At 35.2% G+C, this 21,849-nt stretch overlaps 2 protein-coding genes across 2 annotated transcripts; both read left to right on the top strand.

Annotated features, from left to right (window-relative positions):
* The first annotated feature begins 3,294 nt into the window (after nt 1–3,294).
* On the top strand, nt 3,295–6,514 carry LOC128554581 (CUB and zona pellucida-like domain-containing protein 1). The gene is made up of 4 exons (XM_053535847.1): nt 3,295–3,487; nt 4,450–4,679; nt 4,926–5,320; nt 6,313–6,514. The coding sequence occupies exons 1-4, from the start codon at nt 3,295–3,297 to the stop codon at nt 6,512–6,514; spliced, it is 1,020 nt and encodes a 339-aa protein (XP_053391822.1).
* A 4,785-nt stretch (nt 6,515–11,299) lies between these two features.
* LOC128554583 (uncharacterized) lies at nt 11,300–20,304 on the top strand. Its single transcript, XM_053535849.1, has 11 exons — nt 11,300–11,428; nt 12,078–12,150; nt 12,479–12,826; nt 13,028–13,114; nt 13,489–13,698; nt 14,168–14,515; nt 14,894–14,977; nt 16,568–16,783; nt 18,280–18,482; nt 18,792–19,186; nt 19,684–20,304. The coding sequence occupies exons 1-11, from the start codon at nt 11,369–11,371 to the stop codon at nt 19,883–19,885; spliced, it is 2,226 nt and encodes a 741-aa protein (XP_053391824.1). The 5' UTR covers nt 11,300–11,368; the 3' UTR covers nt 19,886–20,304.
* Nucleotides 20,305–21,849: the final 1,545 nt, after the last annotated feature.

The raw sequence follows: 21,849 nt of genomic DNA, 5'->3' as shown, positions 1-21,849 counted from the left end.
AACTGAGATCTTTAATGATACCTTGAGGTAAATTAGGTAGAGACAGGGGCCTCTTGATAAACCCTGAAGAACTGCAGCGGGAACTGGTAGAGAGCATGAGGGATAGCCGTCAACAACGGCACTTATGGATGTGTCTTTAGGTAATGACTCTTTGGTCTTTGATGGCAATGCATATTTCCCAGTGAAGTTTATGTACTATTTTATTCTTCCCATTGGATGTTCCACATAAGGAACTTCCGTGATTATTTTGCGGTGATATCAGCTTTTGCAATACTTTCAACACTTATACTCTAGCAAAGAATAGGTTTGTGAGTATGCAAATCGTCTAGAAATGAAACACGAACCATAGGTTTGGCTAACTGACATTAATGTGCAAAAGGTATCTGATTTTTTAGTTAATTATTCATTCGATTTTTTTCATTTATTGTAAAATTGAGGTTTCCGTTCCTTTCTAAATCATTAGAAATTCTTAAGATTTCCCACGTACGTATATGTACTAATGTGGTGGTGGGGTACATCAACACCTATATTTTCCAATTTTTTTTTGTATATAATACATAGCTTAGCGTTATTTGACCACCAAAGTTAATAATTGATTATTAAAGGCATTACGAAATAAGATTTATTATACGAAATGTAACATATATTTCTTTTTTACGATCCAAGTCAGCTTTATTCCCTATGCAATGCTAAAATCCTTAGACACCAACGTTTTCAATGTCGTAATAAATTTTAATGACATGTTGCTCAGACCGACCTCTACCCTTCAAAGTTGCATGAATGATAGTATAACATCATTGTACAGCTCAACCTTTGCCTAATTTCTGGGTTACGACTTTTAATTTTTTTTGCCTTGACCCACGGACCATTATCTTTTATCTTTTGTAAGCATATTGCCACGGAGTCGCTTTGAAAACGCGTTTTTCTTTATTTGTAAGGTTTTATAAAAGTTCGCTTAGGACGGTGTTAAGCGGGCGTGAGGAGTGTTGCACATTACATTATCTCTCATGAACGTTCTCAATCTTACAGAGTCTGCTATTATATTACTTGGTTGCGTTCTATGCCTCCAAGGGATCTTTTACATGTTTCATTTTCACGTATCTATCGTCGAACCAAGATATGTCTAACATATTTTCTCATTTCTTTCGTTAAAGTCTATTTTGATTAGGTACTGTATTCTCTAAAGGCTGCTCCCGTTGTAACTGTACTGAGTACTGAATCTGAAACGAATGTGTGTACAGATACGCTTACAATAATGGGAAATGTACTAATTCAGTAGGCAGTTTTACGTACGTTATTACATAACATACACGCATCTTTACAAACTATTTGTAATATCAGAAGGTTCTTTACTCATTTTTTTCCTCAAGGACGGCAACGTATACTTGATATAATTGAAATGCGATGTCTTAAAAAGTTGATAAAGAGAATGATACAAATATCTTTTTAAAATTGTAAGTGTTTACAGAAATGGTGAACTACAACCTTTCAATTATGTAATGTTATTACAGACATTAAAGTGATGACTTATTATTTAAAAAATTATCGACACTTTATGCTTTTACTGAGGAATCCATTTCTTCGTTGGCTATTTTGACAGTCACATCTTTTCGAAAAACAGATAACGTTTTCTCCTACAAATAGTTGGTGATCTGAATGGGCTTATAGTTTTTCTGCGATGAGATACAAATGAATATGGGTTTATTACTCCGTATTCCCTATGAATTTTTTTTCAACTGTGCACCGAAATAATTAGTTAAAAGCACCGATTCTTAGAAAATAAAAGTGTTGTTTCTTTTTTTCGATTAGATTTAACATTACAACGATATAGTTATATTTAATATGGCGACTTCCCGCTTCCGAAGACGTGAGAAGAAGAAGGTGTCCATCCGTGCACTGCTGGACATCTTGATAGATCCACCGTCCTGCCTTAAGCACTCTAGATTGCATCCTAACATGAAAGAATTGTACACACTAAGTGATGACACGAACCCGTAGTAGTGAGGGGCAAGTGATTTGAAGTCAGTGTTCTCAACCACCCGGCCAAGAAGGCTCCTAGTCTTGAAATTATAACCTTAAACCACGATAATCTTTGTCGCATTGTAAATTGTTCTGTAAAAACCGATGCTTACCTTTTAGTTGTTCTTGTTTCCGCGGATGGATGGGAGATACTTCTAACGATGATGTGGACGAATGTCTCACGCAGGTCCGCTAAAACGGCGCCACGTGCATAAATAATGATGGAGGATATACATGTAGCTGCCCGAGTAACTGGGGCGGGGATAATTGTACCAATGATGTTGATGAATGTAATTTGTATTCCTCATGCAAAAATGGAGGCGCGTGTAAAAATAGTATAGGGAGTTATAAATGCGCATGTCCAAGAACGTGGACTGGAATAAACTGCACTGATGACATTGATGAATGTCTTTTAGCGAACCCATGTCATAATGGCGGAGCTTGTAATAATACAGACGGATCATACACATGTAATTGTCCATCCGAATGGACAGGTCCTAAATGTGAAAGTGACGTTAGCGAATGCCTTCTACTGTAATGTGCAAACAACGGTAGCTGTTCTAACACTAACAATGGATATGTCTGCACATGCACGGCCGCGTGGACTGGTCCAAATTGTACTGTTAATGTTGACGAATGTTCTAAATAAAGTGGAATATGCAAGCACGGTGACTGTAAGGATTCTATCGGTAGTTACCATTGTGATTGCAGTAACGGATATAAAGGTCAGAATTGTTCACAAGACATAAATGAGTGTAGTGTATCTGATGTGTGTAAAAATGGCGGTACTTGCGAAAATACAGTAGGCTCATATATTTGCCATTGTCCGAAAGGCTGGTGTGGAGAAAATTGTACTGATGATTTTAACGAGTGTCTGAATCAAAACCCTTGTCATAATGGCGGTACTTGTATAAATGTAAAGGGAAGTTTTCAGTGCATTTGCAAAACTGGATGGACAGGAAAATCCTGTGAAATAGATTTAAACGAATGTATGAAAACACCGTGCTAAAATGGTGGAAATTGTATCAATACACCGGGCAGTTTCTATTTTGATTGCCTGGAAGGGTGGGAGGGAAATACCTGTCAATCAATTAAAGATGATTGTTCAACGGTAAAATGTCAAAATAGTGCCAAATACCAAGATTTAGTGAATGATTACACATGCGTTTGCACGAAAGGTTATACAGGGAAAGTTTGCGACATTAACATCAACGATTTTGTGCCAAATCCTTGTCAAAATGGCGGAAAATGTCATGACCGTGTCGGATATTATGAATGCGTCTGTCCGAAAGGACAGGATGGGATGGTCGGGTGTGTAGTGCAGACGTTGATGAGTGTAAGGAGCGTCCATGTCAAAGAGGGGAAGCGTGTCATAATAATCAGGGTAGCTATGCGTGTATTGCGGAGCATTTCGGATCTCTGTCTACTCCCTCAACTACTACTCATGTCCAGGCAGCAACTATTGTAGGTAAGTATTCAGTTTTGTTTTCGTTAATGTATTTCATTTCCGCAAAAGTGCTGAAAGTTTTGATTACGTTATGATATTGTGAAATCTTCTGTAAAGACATGTTTTCAGCTTTAACATTTAACACAAGTGTACACCAAGTTCTAGTCAAAATGGCGGAAATAGATGTCGAATATTTTGAATAAGTCTGTCCGTCGGGATTGGACAGAAGGGTTTGTAACTCTAACGTTGACATATGTAGTGACTATACATGTGAAGGAGGGAATGCGTGTCAAATTAATCGGGGTAGTTACTCGGGAGTAATGGAATAATTTAATATCTTTGACATAATTGTTAAATTAAATGAAAATTTTCAAATTAAACAAGACATATATATATCTATGTTCAGATCACACCATTTTAAAAGTATCACTCGCCAAACAATTCCTAAAAGGCATACTGTCAAACCTATGTTCAAGACCACCTCTGAACAGAGACCACCTGGCTCTAAAAACCACATGTTTTGTTTCCCATTTTAACATTTACAGTGTATTCTAACCTGTGAATAAAGACCACCTCCCAATAAAGGCCGCATTTTGGCTCTCTCTAGCGTGGTCTTTATAAACAGGTTTTATTTTTTCCTAAAAAAAAACCCACCCCAAAGCATAATGTTTGTACTACATGATCTCACTTGTTAACTGAAAAAAAACTAAAATAGATAGTTCTATTTTCAATTTCAACCCGTCTTTATAGACAGGTTTGACTGTAACGAAGACTCCTCTAACACATCCTGACGCCTCTGAAATTCCGCCTTCCGAATCATGATCCTGTATCCTCTCCTTCAAACATTAGCAGTAAATATCGCTTAAAAAACTATACAGATTTTTAAATATGAAGATTTACAACTTGAGAGAAGTTTTTTATTCTTCAGCTGTCCGAAACAAATGCTTACGTTTGAAAATACATGTATGGCATTTTTTTTATAGAGAATCTGATTTTCTCCCTATTCAAAAGGTCTGAAACTGGAAGATGCCATCCGTCCAGGCTGACAAGCAGTGGCTGGAACATCTCCATTGATTTGTCAATACTTAAACAACTGTATCCAACGGTAACACCAAGTAATATTTATTTTGGAGATAATTCTTGCCGTGGAAAAGTCATTAGGACAACTTTGGTATTTCAGCAAGGCTTCCGAGACTGCCTGACAAGTGAAAGGGTATGTTTTATCAATTTATGAATTCAAATGCTAGAAATTAACAACAAGAAATATTTAGAATTTTATATAGTTTGACCTTAGTCTTATAAATACATGGCTATGCAATACTAGTGTAATAGTAAAAGTATTGAGCTTATGTTTATTAAGTAAATGAAGTGTAAATCATAATTGTAATGAACATACTTTATCAAACCTTTATGAATTGTAAAGAGAATGAGACAAAACTAATTTGCTTGTACTTTTTAGGTATCTAGTGACACGCTGTTATATGAAAATGATTTGTTCTACGCAATTTATGATCCAATTAATCCATTTATAATACGTCAACATAAATGGACTTTTACCGTTGAATATGACGTCAGCCGTAATGAAGCAACGTCTTCCCATGTCCATCATGACGTCGATGCACACCATGCCGCCGTTGCTAGTCATTACGATATCAAAATGACATTCTTTAAAGATGCAAATTTCATGAATCAGATAGCAGGAAATCCAGTTCACGCAAGCATTGGTGATGATATATACGTAAAGGTATTTACTAGTGCAGCTGACTGGACCGTAAAAATGCGACTTCATACCTGCTATACAAAACCTACAGACGATGCTGCTGATGATATGACATATTTCTTTATCAAAGACGGGTATGTTAAAAGTTTTCATAACGTAGTATATGTTGCAGAACAAGTAAACATGTTTTATTTCAATAATAAATGAATGGTTCTGTTAAAAAATTCTTAAGCCCTTTGCTGCGTTTATATGACATCATATGTAAATACGTTTTGCAAGAAATATAGTAGTGTTTGTGTTTTTCAAACACTGACGCTTTGTCTGCCAGATATTGCGCAAGAAGAAAGGTAACGTATGTCATGTACGTTACAAAACCAAAGAGAATAGTAACTTGTTTATGGAACACCAAGTCAGCTAATAGTAAAACTGTTGTATCTTGTCTCGGATATAGGAACTATATTTTTCTGCATACCGGACAGATGTTTCCGGTTTTTTATCACTGGTACTGGAAACCTCACTTGTTTTACCCGAGATGTCAGATGACTGCCATGCCTAAAAGACATAAAAAGGAACTATATGTATGATGCGAATTTTTGTGTTATATTTTATGGTTTTAACTTTTATAATAAAAATGGCCAGGATCACATAAAATACCTTGGTAGTTGCACTTGATTCCTGATACACTACTAAATAAAATACAGTATACATACAGTGCCGATACATTACGAAGTAAAAAAGATTGTTATAACAGCAATACAATAAGATACCCTGCAGCTAATAGAAATATATTATAACTGATGTTATGTGATAATATCATGACATCAACGTAATTTCTCGCATTTAGTTTTTAAAAAAGCTGCAAGAAAGTTTTCGTTGTATTTTATATTTCGTATTATTTGTTTACTAGAGCATGAAATAAACATAATCTTTATCTGATGGAATTATCCGACTCTCTGGTAACTAGTTTGCGTGATGAACAAAATGTCTTAATAGTAACTATCGGGGTTGGATGCTCTTAGCCAAATCAATAAAAATTCTTTCCATATTGCGCTTAGACAGACAATTTGTAAACTGTGTTTTAATTTATTTTAGTCCATTTGGCAAACATCGTTGACTGCATTTTCAGATGCGAGGTAGACAGTAATACGCACATCATATCCCAGTCAACGCACGAGACGAGATTCGTGTTCCGGGACTTTGAGTATTCTACAAACAAGGAAGGTCTTAACATCTACTGTAATGCCACGTTTTGTGAAACCAAAGATTATTCTCCAGGAATAGCGCAGTCTTGTGTATCGCAGGGAACACAAGCTCTTGTTGGAAAATAAAATTTAATGAAATATGTCCGTTGATTTTCTGAAATACGTATAAAAATATTTTCTACTTACCATATATCATTAAACTTTGACAAAACTGCTATTGAGGGGATAATAATATGTTTGTCATTTTCTGAAGTAACGTGTTTAAAACCCCCAGTTTCCTTTATTTAGGTTAATGACCGTTCCAAGGCGGTGCCCCTATTTTCAACAGGTTGTTTTGTCTGTCTTGTATTGTGTGTTGCGTATGTTTTCTTGTTTGTTGTAAGCGTTTTTCATCCGCCCTACTCCCCCTTTTGCCCTCTCCTTTCCCTTGCATTTACGCTACTTTTTGCATCCCATTCCCTTTACTTTTAGTAAGTTTTCGTGGCTCCTCTTTATTTTGACAGCCGAATCCCAAGACGGTACTTGACGGTCTGCGATATTGTGGTTTACGTTTTAGTGCGACAGTTTTTAAAGAACATGACTCCCTTGTATATTTGTCCTTGTTCAACTTTCCCCTTCGGATTCTTCCCCCACCCCGACCCCATTTCGCCCCTTACTATTTTCTTCCCCTTTATCAATATTCAACTTATATTAATATGTATTGTTGGATGTTTGGACCAACTCGTCTGAAATATTTTTCCATTACAGCTTCTTTTTGTTGTGGGCATACTATGTAAATGCGTGGCTCTGGGGCTGTGTTTTTGGTGCTCTGTGCTTCCGAGAAATCTACCCTTACCTATTATCTTTTATACATATTTATCCTACCCTCATGTAAGATAAAGCACAATATCGGCCTGCCTAATAAACTTTGCTTTATCTAGTCAGTGTCAAGATATCACTTTTGCGGAAACTTTTCAAATCACTTATTTTATCAAAGTTTTGCATTTAAATCATCACCATTGTATTGGAAATGTCTCAACTTAGTTATTGCTATTTTTCACTTTTACAGCACTTAAGCCGGAAATTTTGAAAACAATTTTTTCCGAATTTTTTCATTGAAACTGTTATCATTGTATTGACTAAGAAAATAAGTGGTAAAATCAAAAGTTTTTATCCAGAAACAAAAAAGATATTGCATTTTTTTTCAATTTTCCGCAAACTGAATTACACTAGCAAACGACATATTATATGACGCAAAGTCTGCACGCTGTTGCTCTTTCCAACGACTTTGTCCCAATTTTCTGAACAGGTAGGATAAATAGAATATTAGATTACTGTCTGAAAAAAATTAAATTTATTAGGCTCGTCTACGAAAAAATATAAGGCTCGGTAGAGCCTCGCCTAATATATTTTCTTCAACTCGCCTAATAAATCTAAATTTATCAGACAGTAACCTAATATTCTCTATATACGTCCTTGATATATCGAATTTTGTTATAGACAAAACATGACTTTTATCACAAAATTCGGTTATATTTAAGACGTTTATTTCTTACCGAAACCATTCTGCTTCAAAATACGTTTTAAATATACTGTGATGAATTGTCTCATCATCTGAAGAAAATATTTCAACTTGCGACAATTGTATCCTTTATATAGTTAGAGACCATATTTATATTAGACCGAGGAATTTTACTTATTTTGTTTTCAATTCCATTTAAGTATTGCTAATTTTGAGTACCAGGTTAGACAAATATAATCTAAGAAGTTTCATTTTCAGTTTCTAACATAAAGGTTGCATCATGTATTCCCCAGGCCCGGATCGAGGGCTGTGCCCCCACTACCTCCCTATAGCTGGCTTAGAAATGACATATAATCATCAAAAATGCACCCAACTATTTTGGCGAAGGAATAATATTTTCTCAAAATTTAGACCCAGATATGCACCAAACGCCACCGTTTCATACATATCTTTAAAAGATTTCTAGCCGGGTGATACCCTCTGGGAAATGTCGTCAGGGGTGAACTTTCAAGTTATGTACATTTAAAACGAAACCATCCTAGAAATTAATATTTATCCATTTAATCATAATTGAACTGACTTACGTCTTGGTCTAATTCTTTTAATACTACAGTGATAAAAAAACGAAGTGACATTACTTCTGGATCAACCCTCGTATATATAGACTATTCTGGTAAGTAAATTATAATAATTACGGCGATGTGTATAACCCATTTCAGGATTGTCTTGTATTTCCTGATTTGTTGAGACAAAACATGATTAAGCGAAAGTTATTTGTAAACACATGTGGTCCCATTACATGTCTGGTGCAAATGTGCATGTAATTTCGCATGTGACCTTTACTATCCACAAAATTAGCTCAGAACAGCAAGGATTATGTACAGACTACACACACCTCATAGATAGAGCTCGCAAGATTCTCGTGAAGTTGCGATATTGATAAGACGCCCCCATTGACAGCAGAAGGCCTATACATTCTCCAGTTATTAATCAGAAACCGTTATCAAAGTTTGTGTAATCTTAACCTTTATGAAATTACCCTAAAGCAATATAAATCATCTCCTTCCCGCTGCCAATCATTCGATGAAAGCCCAAAAGTGCTTGATATAATGATCGCAATGAAGTAACCTTCACCTTTGCCTTATTGGCTCACACAATAGTACAGTTCATCTGTATGCCAAGGACAATAACTCTATGAAGTTAAAAAGTGTTATATACCTGTAAAGCGCGGATATTGTTTCCATTCTCGAGGCGAGTGTGACTTTACCTATTGACCTCCAGAACTGTCGGGAAAAGCTATTGACTATAAGCAATAATTCTATGAAGTTTGATGACTGCTGGACAAAGCTTTCTAAAATCATTGAGCAGAAACCTTTTCCAAGCAATCATTCTGTAATGTTTGATCACTAAACGTTCTCCAGTTATTGATCAGAAACAAACCGACTAACCGAGCGACCGGCTGATTGACAATGAGAAAGACAATATACACCCTCTTCGTCTTTCTTTTCAATACCACGACACTTCAAACGTGGAGATGGCTTGGAAGTATGTTTCATTTCCATGCTGTCTATTTTTCTGAAAAGTAAGAGAGACACTGATAGAAAGACTGACAACGAGCAAGTCAAAATGCACTCTCGTCTTCGAATGGGTCATAATAATGTAACTGTACTATTTTTGTTTTCTATCATTCCCACGGCACCTAACACTTGGAGATGTTTTTTTTTTTATTTAAGCGCCGTAACGTTATGTAGTACTGCTGCACAAACGATTCAAAATTTGTTTGATTATCATGTGGTTTGTCTTTCTGAAAAACAAGAGACAGCTGTGAATGATAATGACTTTCATTTCAAGAGCAAATGCCTTATAATGTATGTGAACCGGCATTTTTACAATAAAAGTATTCCAATATTTCGATTACACGAAATTGCTTCAGAGATGTTCCCTTCTATATTCCGTTTAAATTGAACAATTAACTTAGATATGTTACAAACACTTCCGTCAAAAGGAAGTTAAAAATAGTCATTTTGCCTATTTTCAGCTTAACAATTGTATCTTGTGCCATCAGGAATCAAATGAAACAAATCCCCTGTAAAATGAGTTTGGGCCAGATGTAGAATGGTTGTGCTAAAAGTGTATAGTGGTCAATGGCGAAAATGTTTAGTGATAAACCCTTTTTGAACTATTGTCCAGCGTCTGCTTTTATATTATATGTCCTAAATATAAAATGTTGTTATTGTAATACCAGAACTCACATTTTGAACACTGGGAGAGACATAACATGCATGATACACGGAAAATTCGTGAGAACTTATTCAACCACATTCTGAAAATACTGCAAAATAAGGTAGTATGATACCTGAGATAACAAAGACCTTTTTTTACATTTACGTTGAAAGTAAAAATATTAACAAACAAACAGTATTTTGACCAAACCCCTTGCCTAAATGCTATATGAAATGGAGTAGCTATAGTGTAATGAATAAAATTTGCGCAAATCAGGAAAGAAGCAATTAAAGTGACTATAGGCAGGGACTTAGTCTCAACATAAGTCTCGATTGATGTGTTCAAGTACTGTGAAAAGAACTTAGCATGAACTTTTTGTGTTTTATGAATCAAGCGTCATTCGTTAAGTAAAAGGAAAAGTAGTTTTATTAATTTCAAACAGACGCCTATATGACACTAAGCAAGCACTTAGACAGCATGTATCTCATATATTTTTCTGCGTTTTCTTTTCATTTCGTTACGATAACTATGTGATATGTATCTTTTTGATTTCTCAGAAGACTGCAAGAATAGATTGGTCTTTGACACTTCTAGAGTTCCAGTAAGGCAGTGGATCCATAATAACAAACAGAGTTACATATTGTTCTTACACGAGTTCAGCATCCTCTGGGTTTTACGGAACAACATGTGCGCGATTAGGAACATATACGTCCGAGGAATTCCGAACTGATTGACGATTGACGGGAATACGTAATCATAGTGAAATTATCGAGTATCATCACGTATCCACAATCTTAAATTATATTTGTTTGGGATGGGGCGGGTTTAAAGTCGCACCGACACAGTTATAGGTCATATGGCGACTTTCCAGCTTTGATGGCGGAGGAAGACACCAGCTGCCCCTCATTGCATTATTTCATCACAAGCGGGCAACATGCCGGGAACCATCGACCTTCTGCAAGACAGCTGGCTTCCTCACATGAAGAATTTAGCGCCCCAAGTAAGGCTCGAACTCATATCGGTGAAAGCTAAGGCAGCGACCTTAACCACTCAGCCACGGAGGCCCCACAACTTAAAATATCATTATTTGAGTTAAGTTGATTATCATCAGTCTAGTGACTATATTTACCTAGACCTACACATCGACTTATAACCATCAGTATTATCATTAATCAGTATACATTGATAAAGAGGTAAATAAAATATTTAGACGGACTGATGTATATGGGCAATAGTCGTTACATTTTTATATTACGATGGAAGTTTTCTACATAAAAGTTATGTTGATAGGAATTCTCTATACTTGGACGGTAGAGGTATAGTACTTACTTTTTGCTCAAATTTCTATTTGCTGCCCTCTAAGGTAGGGTCTCTACTCTTCCGGAATAACAAATAATCAACGATTGTTTTATTTCATTAACTTTACAGTTGTTTAGTTGAAAAGTTTATATTGCTATTTGACCACATTTACATTAAAATAACGGTCTAACAGTGTAAATATTTAAACGTGTTACATTGACCATTTACTACGTTATTACATAATGAAATTCATGACTATTAGTTAGTTATATTCTTTTATGAATATTATGTTTTACATAAGACAGTGCATAGATCTAAAATATTTTACGATGTGTTCGAACAACCATTACATACAAATTTGTAAACGGTTTATCAATTTATCCTTAACGGCATAAACTTTAATGTATATTATCTAATATAATAGCCTTAATTTCAAATGATTAAAAGTGCATCATTCTCTAGCATAGTATTGTATTTTACTTCACATACGTCGAGGAAAGTTGGGTTGTTTTTTTTTGTCAGTTTTGGTAGAACATTGTTAATCCATTGTATATGGAAAGACTCAAACGTAATTGCATTTTACGACATATACCATTAACCTTATATACATACGTGTTTTGGAATGATTTAATAACTAATAACAAGTTTTGTTGATTATTATAACAGAGTCAGACGATGACAAAGCAACTGTGCAGTCAGCAGGTCCCAACGGAGGATGCTGAATGCGATAACTATGACTGTAACTAACTTTTTGTACATAATTTACCATTCACATACGTTCCTTCACATTTTTTCTCCATTTATTAGTTGGTATTTTGGAAACACGTCATATTAGCGATATAGCAAATGAAAACAAGCCTCTGCTAGAAAACTGGTAGACAGAATTACAAGTATATTCGTTACGGGTTTCAAATACATAATGGGTATAAATTTGTTAGGTAATCAAGTTAATAAGTTTCATTTAATTAACATGAAAGAGAATATTCAAGTATATACATCTTGTTTGCACTGTGTTTTAATTTGAAACAAACAAAGGGACGAACAAAGGTATCGAATCTATATTTCAGTAGATACATTTTTACCAAGTAAATGGACTGGAAACTTCTCTTGTACTGATGACGGTATGGAAACTCATTTCGTGCTCAACGTCACAGATTCTTCTTCAACTATTGATCTACAAGGCAACATGTATGTCGATGGAGAAAAAATATATATGGTGGGATCATTTGCATCTTATTTCGAAATATTCGCTATGCAGAGTGATGCAATTATTAAAAACCAGATCGCAAATCGTTCCTTAAGTAAAGTGGAACTGAACGGGAAGGTCCAAAGCTCAGTTTTTATTGAAGGAGCAATAATATTCCAAACGGATTCAGGATCGGATGCATGTTCGATGGAATTAAGAAGGCAAGCAGGTTAGTGTAACCTTGAAGTCTTAAAGCTAAAAGAAACAGACACTTATTTCAAAGTATAGATTTTGTTCGCTATTCTATATCTTAAAAACCACACGTAGTCGTGTATTCTATCCATTTGACCATGCAATAAGCATATTTATGGAAAATGTTTAAACAATTTAGCACGCTGTTTTTTAAGTTTTAATATATATTTGATTGTAGCTTCAGTGTCACAGTGGTGCAATGGACATGGTTTTTGTCAGAGATATGGGCGCAGAAAAGAAGAATATGTTTGCTGTTGTGATCAAAGTAAGTAAAGTCAGTTCTGTTATTTTAAGGTAACAGTGCAAATATGTTGATATGAACTTCAAGACTACATGAATAATTAGTGTGTAAAGTCAAACCTGTGTTAAACCAGTGACCACCTGGATCTAAAGACTACATATTGTTTCCCATTTTTACTTTTACAGGGTATTTCAATCAGTGAATAAAGACCACCTCTCAATACAGACCACATGTTAGCTCTCTTAAGGTGGTTTATAGATAGGTGTGACTGTGTACATATCTTTATATTACTGAAACATATTTTCCTTAGAACAATATAATTTAGAGGTTTGACTTTGTCGTTCACTGCTAGTGTGAAACATTTGACATTAACGTTTAATGTTTTTATCCTATTTCAGGGTATACAGGAAACTATTGTGAGGTTGAAAAAGTAACCACTGCACCAATAACTACCACACCAACTATTGTTCCGTGTTACCCTGTAAACAATTGTACGTCTCATTACACATGTGGATCTCGTGGACAGAAAATATGCGGAGTAGGTTGGACGGGAGTCAATTGTGACATACGAATAGCGGATGGACCTGCAGATTGTGATGTATTTGATCGTAAGTGATATTAATGCCTTTACATTCGTTTTACTTTGATTGAACAGTAGCTATCTTCTGAGGTTTCCTAAACACGCCTGAGACTCAGTGTTGTGTTGTGTTACTTTCGGTCATGGAGTATATTTGGTAAAAGGCGTTGATCTAAAGCTGGTGCTAGTGGGGTAGGGTTTTGAAGGTTTTGCACATTTTATTTCCCTTCGTGAATAGAATCAGTAGAACCCGTGGTTAGTAGTAAAACTAATACTTACACTGAACCTCTTAAACATTATTTTTGCCGGCATCTTTTTTGCTAGAAGCATATTGTGAAATATTTGTAACTACGTCAAAATAAAATAATTACCCGAGGTGACAAAATATAAGCGAATTCTTAAGAGAATTGTGCTTTTTTAATGAAGTCAAATATACTACAAAGAGTCCTGTATCAGTATCATGATTTATCAAAATTGAAGTATCCTTTCTGTATTTCTAGAGGAAGACTTTATACCAAGCGAATGGAAAGGCAACTACACATGTAATGATGACGGAAAAGTGGAAAATTTCACACTAAACATTACACAGTCCAGTTCCAGTATAGGAACCGTTGGAAATATTCTCATTGACAACACGAGTATAACAGTGACTGGTTCATTTGCTTCATTCTTTAAGACCTTTACCCTTCAAGGTCAAGATTTTGTCGCTGGTGAGATTTTCAAACGAAATTGGACATCTGTTGAGTTGAATGGGATATTGCGAACGTCCCTGTATATTTCTGGAAAAATTCTTTTCTCTCAAAGAGTTGGTACTGATATATGTAATGTGGAATTACGTAGGGAGGCAGGTAACCGTATTTCATTGTTTTAAAATTTAAAATATTCACTGCTGTCATGAATGACTGTCCTTTTCGGAATGATATATGGTTACTATAGTTTATACAGATATCTATAATTATTCTCGAAAAAGTGTCACACATAACCGTCTAGTACACCTTTCTCGTCATATCGCGTCAAAAATACATATAAAAGCATGCAAATCAAACGTTAGAAATACTGTTACAATCATCCTTGAATTATTTGTCCATACTGTGTATTATTTGAAATTAGTGGCATCGTCAAAGTATTTCTTGACCATTGTATGTGTACATAAACTAAATTCAAACTTTGTATAATTATAACGTAGTTTTAGGAACTTAGTTACTCTGGCACGTTCATGTTTTCAGTATACTTTGACTGGTGCAGTGGACACGGATCCTGCTACAGAGCCGGCCAAAAAATGAATCAGTTTTTATGTTGTTGTGATCCAGGTAATGTTAACTTTTGCTGTTTGATTCAGATAACTTTATCTTGGTTAACATTTATTATTGAATCCTCCTACTTTTTCTCTGTAGTTTCCAACCAGCTCAACTGTATAGGCGACTGCAAAATTGTTGTTAAATCTGCTAACTTTATACGTCCCGTTCAACTACTGAGTGTTTCAAGTTACTCAATCACCAGATACTCTACAATCAAATGTGCAGATGTAGATGCTATGAAGTTATGTTGTAAATATCAGAGGTTTAAGATGGATGGTATGATTGTCTTGACACATTGCAGCTAGATGTGTAATGATTTTATTATCTAACGTAATAGTATTAAATGATTGTCATATTAGCGTATTAATTGTTTGTAAAAGAATGAATAACTTTACTGTAGGAGAACCAAAGACTATAGCAGATGGGTTTACACGAAATTGAGTTTTAATACCACTCGAAAGGTGTTAACAAAAAAGAGATTTTTCCGCGTTTATCATTATTGCTTTTATCTGAATAGTATTGACGGAGAATGGAGAGATACCTGTGTTTTGTAATTAAATATGAAGTCTTTATAACTCCATGACCAGGGGCCATTTTTTTCAAAATTATTCAGGACATTTAACCTTAGGTAAAAGTTCCATTTCTAAAACCCTTTAGAATCAAGTGAGAACAATATTTCAATAGTTATGTTAAACATTGAATAAATGACACAAGTTTTAGACAAAAAAACTAAATGTCAGTTGCATATATCCATACTCATTTCGTATTATCGCTGCGATGTATTTCAGTTACAACCCGACCTAAGTTATCAGACGAGAAATCAATAAAAATGTTTCATTATTAAAATTAAAAAATGGCAATGCTTTCGCGACAAATTATACATATGCTCAGTCGTCTTAACGTGCAACATTAAACTTCATAACTGTTGTCATTGTGAAATGTAATTAGTTTCATGGAAGAAGTGATCACAAGAATTTGATGAACGACAGACGGACAAACGGACAAACAAGTCACAAAGAATGCATTCGCCCCCTGGAAACCTGTTGAGAGTTAGATGTATTTTGATGGTGTGTAGACTCATGAATGGATAAGTTAACCTTTCACAAACACTAATGTCGTCTTAGATATATATGAAGCCTGTTGATGGTTTTTATAGTTAATGCCAACTGAGTTGACTGATTTAGTGTCATATTAAAATATTTCCCCCGAATAAATATTAAAAATTAAAGGTTGAATCTTGCATTTAAAAATATATATCTATATAGATTCTTCAGTGTTTTTAACCAGAGAGATATATGTTTTATAGTATTTATGTCAAAAACACTATCTTACAGATGTATTTCATTTCAGTTTGAAGCATTGAATAAAATCGTATCAGATTTTTCTTGATAGAAAATTGTAATGGATAACCGAAAAAAACTTGTATTGATGTGCTACTGTTGTATATATCTCTGCAAAGAGTGAGTTTATCTAGATATAGTATAACATTACGTTTTAGGAAACTACAGAAAGGTGTGTAAAATATTTATATGTATTATGTTTTGTATACCACTATCTATTGCATCAGTACATTTTAAATGAAAATGATTACCTTTTTTAAAGGATTCAGTGGAAATACTTGCCAAGTTTCTACATTTAGTAGTACAACGTCGACTACTTCTTCCACAGTACCTACCGTTGAAGCAACATCTAAAATACCTACTACGGTTCAAACAAAAACAGCGTTACCTACGGTTCATACAGAAACAACAGTTGAAAAGTCTGCTTCAGTAGTACCTGAAACATCAGCAACACCGAAGACCATGTCAACTACAAAAAGTAAGACGTGTGTATTGCTAAATATATACATGCGCCATTTTGTTCAGCAGCTTTTCAATGATCCATGAGCAATCGATACTGTACCTCGCCTATTTTATTCATCTATGGTAAATTTAGCTGTATGAATCAATGCACTCAACAATGTCGTATTTGACAATAGGAATTTAGGGGGCGCAGTGATCGGTTGTTTGAGGTCATTGGCTCCAAATCATTAACATCTGACCGCAGTGGATTCGAAACATTGCTCAGAGTGTACAATTCTTTCAAGTGAAGAAGCTTTCCAGCAGGTTTGCGCAAGGGCGGTGGTTATGCTCAGATTTGCAGCTGAGATCTTCTTCATCATAAAAAATGAGAAGTTTCCATTAGGCCTACCAAATGTGTCTGTTAGATATTAAACACACACACAAGTCAATAAAACGGGAGTAAAAAGGCTTTAGTATATGCAAGTAAAATTCAAATTGATTTACATTTCTATTCTGGAAAATGAAGGAACTTATTTGTTTAAATTGAGTAGACCGGACATTTGAAATATGACTAACTATAAATTTGTACTACCTGCATTTTGAATGTTTTCTCATCTGATAATGAATTTAAACATGCTTTTTTTGCATTGTATTCAATTTTATTTTGACAAAAGTCATATTAACGTTGTCTTCCGTTACTACCTTTTAACCTGAATATTAATGATTATAACAGTATTGTATGTGTACCTAAAATAATTATGTTACTGAACAATAATAAACACTCGGCTCTTCTTCTTCTTTTTAAGTTTAATTAGGGTCCACCCGCCCTTTCGAGCACAGTATAACAGTTTTAGCTATGTAGAGTATAGACCCCCGGCATGTCACCAGGCATGCCGTTAAAGATAAATTTTTGAAGCCAAAGTGGTGAACATTTACCTCTTGGCAATTTCCGTAGAGTATAAGCCAAAGAAAAATAATTTTGATGCCAAAAGTGAATCACTGTCACGGCCAATGAGACCTAAACAACAGAGACTCGTAAAGAGACGTGGTTGCTCGAAGGCGCCCTTAAACGGGCGGTAAGTGCTGCAAGCCGCTGTCGCTGGAATCCTCCGTCGCTCTTCCGCTGTGGGTGTTGTGCCCCTCCCCGCTCGTCCCCACGTTGAGCGTAGAGTTTGAGCAGCTTGGGGGCTTCTCTGCATGCCGTCTATATTCTGCAGGCCGTCTGAACAGCAAGCCGTCAGCAAAGTACGTAGCTCCTTGTCACAAACAGTCCCTTTCAGTGCCACCCCCGCCAGCTTCAGTCAGGACATTGACAGAAAAATGCCAGTGACCTAGTTCTGTCAATGTCCTGTGCCTTCTCGAGACGTGCACTCACTGGCGGGCTGGATAAGACTCACTCGGCTCTGAGATCTGCATTTGTATATCATTTCTTACTTTCTAAAGGAACATAAATCTGCCCGTATAATGGCATATTTGGGAACGTGAACATTTAGTCCGATTGTTTTCTGAAGCATACGTCTATTTTGTCTTCAGGTTTGAAGCTAGAAGATGTCATACGTCCGGGTTGCACAAGTAATGGTTGGAATATCACTGTCGATATATCCAAATTACGGGAATTGTATCCAATGGTTACAATGAGTCATATTTATTTTGGAGACAACTCCTGCCGTGGGCAAGTTATTGGAACAACATTGACATTCAAGCAAGGGTTTCGTGACTGTATAACGAGTGAGAGGGTAGGCATGGGTTATTTCTAAGAAATGTAACATTTCAAAAGTACCAACTAGATTTAGAATTTTATTTCCTTCGTAGGTTGTTTTTTGTGTAGATTTGTAAACTACTCTGTGGCTTGAAATAAAATAAAAACTATAGTAGACAAAAACATTTGTCACCGAAGTAAGAGTTAAAGCATATTTATCTCTGAAAAATGATCTCATGCCTGATAACTGAATCATAATGCCAATATTGATATTTACTCGAATACATTCAAATAAGTAAAAATATAAATATAGAAACAAAAAATTCAATTCTTTTACTTTTTAAAGGTATCTGGTGACACGCTGTTATATGAAAACGACTTGTTCTACGCAATTTATGATCCAATTAATCCATTTATCGTACGTCAGCATCAATGGACGTTTACAGTCGAATGTGACGTCAGCCGTAATGAAGCAACGTTATCCCACGTTCATCACGACGTTGATGCACACCATGCCGCCGTTGCGGGCCATTACGATGTAAAAATGACATTCTTTAAAGATGTAAATTTCATGAATCAGATAGCAGGAAACCCAATTCATGCAAGCATTGGTGATGATATTTACGTAAAAGTATTCACTAGTGCCGCTGATTGGACCGTAAAAATGCGACTTCATACCTGCTATACAAAACCTACTGATGATGCCGGTGATGATATGACTTATTTTATTATCAAGAACGGGTATGTTTGAAGATTGCTAGCATTTGTAAAAGATTAATTGGGGGAAAGTAAATAGTATTTTAACGCCATGTGTAAATGCAGTGGTGTTAAATGTAGAGATTCTCATGTACATGTAACACAAACATAATTGGGTGGCCAAGCAGATGTATTAAGCAAGCTGACTTTTAGTCGGCCGAAGTATGTTGTATGTACGAATATAGAACATGATCACGCGGGTCGCATTCTTTACACATGCAGCGAGATGTATGAATACTTTCAAAACATTGAGAGGCATAACTTTGTAATTTCAATTTTATACACACGTTGAGATTTAAAACTTGTAGGGGTGTTCAGTTTTCAGTATATTGAGCAATTTGACTAATTTGAGCGGACAGATTTCGTTTACAGAGTTTTCTATATACTGTTGTGCAAAACGCCTACTGTACACAGTTATTTTTCTGTTCTATTTCTGGCTAGTTTTACCGCTTTTCTTTTTAGATTGTTTTATAACATTTCAGATGCGAGGTAGACAGTAATACCCACATCATATCCCAGTCAACACACGAGACGAGATTCGTGTTTCAGGACTTTGGGTATTCTACAAACAAGGAAGGGCTTAACATCTATTGTAATGCCACTTTTTGTGAAACTAAAGATTATTCTCCAGGATGTGCACAATCTTGTGTATCACAGGGAACACATGCTCTTGTTGGAAAATAGTTTGTTACTCTATGACTAAATGTGCCTCAAATAAATATTAAACGAATATATGCATATCTATCTGTAAGTATATTCACCGCGGATTTACGAAAATCCCTGCGTCGTATGTCATTTTTATGGCATGGCTTACATGCCTCTGGCATATCCAAAATAAGCAATACAGATAACAATAACATGTTTATGTCTTTGAAAGGCCAATTATTTGGGCCATAATAATATCGTATATACTACATGTACCTTGAATATTTTCTTCGTATAAAACTAGACTTCATTTATATCACGGACATATTGCATATAACAAAGCATTCTTGTCTTAATATAAATTATTACGCCACAGGCCTGGCTGGACGCTGAGAGGCGTTTACAGATTTATGTTTTATAAATAAACTCTGTTTTGCAAGTTTGCCACCACATGTAACTTAATACCTTATAACATGATAATAAATTGTTTCGGAAAATATAATCAAACGTTAACTGCACTAAAAGTACATTGTATAAACAAATTAATTTCTGCTTAGATATGACTGACGACAAATGTTCAAGTGACAAAGTATGCAGCAATAAGGTGATTGCCATCTAAAAAGCTAGTTAGGGGAGTGAGGGGTGTTGCACTTTCCATTACCTCTCATGAACAGACTCAGAAACCGAGTCTGCTATTACTCTGCTTGGTTGCAACTTTTCACAGATTTTATTAACTATCATAACAAAAATATTTAAGTGCCGTGCGACGGCTGTAAAAAGTTTCCCTGTACTTGGATTCAGTGTTTTTATATTTTCTGGTCCTTCGGAATGATGGAGTCCATTCAGTAACTTTGTAATAGAGTTCCGCTTAAGCCGGTGCTAGGGGGCGTGAGGAATGTTGCACTTTCCGTTACCTTTCATGAACAGACTCAATCAAACCGAGTCTGCTATTATTCTGCTTGGTTGCATCCTTTGCTTCCAAAGGATCTTTTTACAAGAAGTCTACACATAAAGCGAGGTTTCGAATCAACCTCGATGAGAGCAAATAATTCAAACTCAGTGGCTTTAACTACTAAGCTATTTGTTTTAAATTTATTTTTATGTTTATCTTTTCTCCCCCTTTTTTTTTAAAAAAAAAAGGAACACACCTGAACTATCCATCAATTTACTAATTGTCCTATTTGAATTTGTGAAATGAACAAAAAATGTGATAGAATTAGTACAGTATATAACCTATGTTACGTTATCATTTCAATAAACATGTTTTATCAAATTAATTTATTTAGAAAATATCTTAAAAAAATATACTACTCTCAACTTATTTGTAATATCAAAAGACGCAACAATAACATAATATATACGCCTACTTGTCAAGCACATTTAAATACGTTTCTCGAATATTTCAGTAGGGAGATATCAGAAATATTGTTATCAATTCATTGATGATTGTTTAACGGAAAAATATTACTCTGATGTGCTGATACAGAACACATTTCGAAGCATTCATTACACATGTTATTTTAAATAATCGCATCATCATTGTAAAAATTCAAATAGTCGCATATAACTATCATGGTAATTTAATAAAACATAAGCTTCTTTGCTTTTTTTAAGAAATTAAATAAACGTTGTGTGCTAATTCAGTTTTGATTACATACGTACATAAGTATATAATTTATTTTAGTTGTTTCTCGTTTTATTAACATAGAACTTTGAAGTATACGACTGGTGCAATTTCGCTGCTTGGAGATAATGTTTGCTTCATAACCAGAAAGAACAATCAAACAACAGGCAAAAAGCTTGCCTTATCATATCAAATATGGATATGAAGTAACGTCTTTCTGCAGTCAGTTGCTAAAATTTTATGAGTTGTATAAATTCTCTATGCCGCACTAATTCTTGTTACTCCTTAGTGCCAGAAATGCCAATTCCTGACTTCAGTAACAGTAGTGACACACAGCAGTCACGTACTTCCGGTCAGATATCTGGATAAGTACTTGTAT

Source organism: Mercenaria mercenaria, unplaced genomic scaffold (assembly GCF_021730395.1).
Source record: "Mercenaria mercenaria strain notata unplaced genomic scaffold, MADL_Memer_1 contig_546, whole genome shotgun sequence".
Lineage (NCBI taxonomy): Eukaryota > Metazoa > Mollusca > Bivalvia > Venerida > Veneridae > Mercenaria > Mercenaria mercenaria.
The sequence above is the reverse complement of the archived record's forward strand: the minus strand, read 5'-3'. Positions and strand labels throughout refer to the sequence as shown.